General features: G+C 52.9%; 1 protein-coding gene across 1 annotated transcript in view; it reads right to left on the reverse strand.

Annotated features, from left to right (window-relative positions):
• nbas (NBAS subunit of NRZ tethering complex) overlaps window positions 1-3,500 on the reverse strand; it is a 194,115-nt gene that overhangs the window by 129,524 nt on the left and 61,091 nt on the right. Inside the window, exons 29-30 of the mRNA XM_061241597.1 lie at window positions 2,135-2,266; window positions 290-392 (exon numbers count right to left, since the gene is read on the reverse strand). Coding sequence (XP_061097581.1) covers window positions 290-392; window positions 2,135-2,266 — 235 coding nt within the window. The remainder of the gene's footprint in view (window positions 1-289; window positions 393-2,134; window positions 2,267-3,500) is intronic.

Genomic DNA, 3,500 nt, shown 5'->3' on the forward strand with positions numbered 1-3,500 from the left:
AGACAGAGAGACAGAGAGAGGGAGAGAGAGACAGAGTGAGAGAGAGAGAGACAGAGAGAGAGAGAGAGAGGGAGAGAGGGAGGGAGAGAGGGAGGGAGAGAGAGAGAGAGAGAGAGAGAGGGAGAGAGGGAGGGAGAGAGAGAGAGAGAGAGATAGGGGGGTGCAGTACCTGGTGGCAGGTGTGGGGCTCCAGACAGGAGTAGAGAGAGAGACAGAGAGAGAGAGAGAGGGAGAGAGAGAGATAGAGAGAGAGAGAGAGGGAGAGGGAGAGATAGGGGAGGTGCTGTACCTGGTGGCAGGTTTGGGGCTCCAGACATGAGTAGACGTTCTGCTGCATGTCCAGCAGGTCCTGCAGCAGCCCCTTCCACACGTTCTCGCTGACCGGAGGGTTTCTACGGCAACACAAAAACACACTCACTACCATTACTCACCCCCCACTCACCCCACTCACGCCTAAAGTCACTGCCCATGTTCTGCTGCGGTCTGAAGACTGATCTCTTCACACTGAACCTCGACTAACTACAGCTTCACTCCTCTGCCCTAAGATGTCTTAATCTACCGTCCTACTTTGTGTTTTAATATAGGACCGTCACATTTGCATTTGTATACACCTTGGGGCTGTAGTTAACCTTATCGATATACAGCATAGCTTCACACGCCGTACCGATTGACTTGGCTTATTGACCATGTGTAACAGACTCGATGTTCATCGCTGTAGCCAACTGATGCTTTATGTGACGTGCACCTCATCCAACCTGTTCTGTAAAGTATTGTGAAGTAGAAATAGTATACCGTAGGTATACGTCAGCACACGATCAGACCTCCACAGCGCTGTCATTTGTAGTCTCAGCGTGTGAGGGAGAGCGGGGCAGGTTAATATCACTCTTGAGGGCTTTTTGGCAGTGCGTCAGCGCAGAGACAGAAGGCAATATCGGTATTGAGGCTCTCTGCCGGTTGGTCGTTGGCTCTCGCTGTGTGTCGGAGTGACGTACTGTGTGTCGGAGTGACGCACTGCGTTTCGGAGGAACGCTCCGTGTGTCCGTGTGATGTAATTAACTTGTAACTAACTCGTAATTAACAAAATGTTAACACTTTGTTTCTCCTGGGTCTCAGGTGGTTGAAGGCACACAGAAAGTGCACCCCATAGCCAGCAATATATAATCAACATGTGCCTTCTTCTGCTTGGAAAACATACTCCGTTGTACCCAAAGAGAACATTACAGTGTTTTCAGGGTACATTCAGGAAATTTGATCCGTGAAGAACGAAAACGTACCTCCCCCGTCACTTCATTTCTGAGAGTGTGTGTTACCGGCTCTACGCAAGCCGAGCTGCATATTTAACACGTGCGCTGTCGATACCGCAGCGTGCGTTTTAATGCGTTTCTCAATTACCGCCGTGCAAGTCGCTCCGTGTTAGAGCGCCTGCCAAATACGGCGGGAATAATCAGGAGGAATTGGACACGTCTGACCCGCTCGGTTATCCGCCAGGAGTCTGCAGACGCGCGTGTGTGAGAGCACGCAGCCCAGCTCACGGCGCGTGCCGCTCTCCTTCGCCCGAGAGGCTGCGGGTTCAAATCCCAGGCGGGGGGGAAAAGCCGGGGCGCCCTTGAGCAAGGCTCTCAGCCTGAATCGTGTCAGTAGGCAACCAGCTCTACAGAGGGGCTGTATGTACTAAAATAAGCTAAGCTGTCTAACCCCCGCGGATAACAGAGACTGACTAAACGTAATTGCCTAAATGCTAATGTAATGTAGTGTGACTCAGAAAGGGGTCGTTCTGCCAGGTGAAATTCCCAGGCCTGGGACAGTAATATTAACCAGAATCTCAAAGCTCATTATCGCCCCCCCTGCCTCTTCCATGGCCAGAAACAAAGTACCCATTCACCCCCCCTCCCCAAAATGGCAACCCTGTTCCCGCCAGGATCGGAATTGCTTTGGATTCAAACACTTTTCTCTGCTCGATTGATCTTGCCTGGTGCAACTGAGCCAACCGCAAGGACCAGAAGGCGGGGTTTGCACTTTCTGAGAGTGTTTAATCGGTTCCAATACACCGGACACCGGCTCAGTAAAGCGTAGAGAAGTAATTGAAACTAAACGGCGAGGTTTTGGGGGGTGTACTTGCGGCGGGGGGACCTACTTGCGGCCGGTGTGGCGGGTGAGCTTCACCATGAGCTGGTGGGCCTCCTCACGGCTGTTCTGGCTGCTCCGCACGAAGGAGATGGGCTTCTGTAGGCCATGCTTCTCCAGCACCTCCGCCACACTGTGAGAGAGAGAGAGAGAGGGAGGGAGAGAGAGAGAGAGAGGGAGAGAGACAGAGAGAGACAGAGAGAGGGAGAGGGAGAGAGGGAGGGAGGGAAGGAGGGGGGGAGAGAGAGAGGGGGGAGGAGGGGGGGAGGGGGGCAGGGAAGGGAGGGAGGGAGAGGGACAGAGAGAGACAGAGAGAGGGAGAGACAGAGAGAGGGAGGAGGGAGGGAGGGGGGAAGGGAGGGAGAGAGAGGGAGGGAGGGGGAGGGAGAGAGAGAGAGGGAGAGAGAGAGAGAGAGAGGGAGGAGAGGCAGAGAGAGACAGAGAGAGGGAGGGAGGGAGGGAGGGAGAGAGGGAGGGGGGAAGGGAGGGAGAGAGAGAGAGAGAGAGAGAGAGGGAGGGAGGGAGGGAGGGGGAAGGGAGGGAGGGAGAGGTGGGGGTGCCCGCCCCGCACTGTAACTCGGCCACGGTTCAGCGGCGTAATGTAGCACGACCGGGTTTTATGCTAACGCTACTCGCAGGCGTGATATAATTGGGTATGCCGCTGCCTGTGCTCAGCGAGTCGTAGAGGACCGGTGTAATGGAGTCCGCGGCGATTTCTGCTTTAACGCTGCGCGGTATTCAAATAACAGGGAAGACAAAGCAACGGAAATATTAAATTACAATCCACCATTCGATTACTAAAACCCGAATAAAGCAGCACAGAGCAATGGCAATAGCGTTCTAAATGGCGACACGATTGTTATTTTCTCGGATTCTTTTTACGTTAGCTGAATTAGCTTGCTACGGCGTCTAAAGGTCCACGGTCCTGATGATTTTCCGTGTGAACGAGCATTTCATCTCATTCTCTCGTTTCCTTCTAGCTCTGGTGTCGGTACAGAGAGTCTCCCCCAGACACACACAGATAGCAGGCATCCCATACCGGCCCCATCGTATAAATATAACATAATCTGGTCCTGCACAAGCCCTGCTTTAAACTCCTGCCCTCGAAAGAGCAGGAGCCTGTCTCTCACAGTAAGGGATTCCCTGCGGATCTGTGACCCAGCCTCTCTGTGAAATACCCACTGCTACGCTCTAACGGGAGTGACGACTGAGCGAAAACAGTTTCTCACAGAAACGAGAAGCAAATCACCATTAGAACATTCAGTTCTGAACATACTGATTGCAGATTCGTGACCTTAGGCCTTACTTAAAGGGTTAAACGTGGTTATGAATACAGCCATGGTAACAATCCCCTGGACCAGATAATCAAACCGTTT

The sequence above is a fragment of the Conger conger genome, chromosome 5, assembly GCF_963514075.1.
Source record: "Conger conger chromosome 5, fConCon1.1, whole genome shotgun sequence".
Lineage (NCBI taxonomy): Eukaryota > Metazoa > Chordata > Actinopteri > Anguilliformes > Congridae > Conger > Conger conger.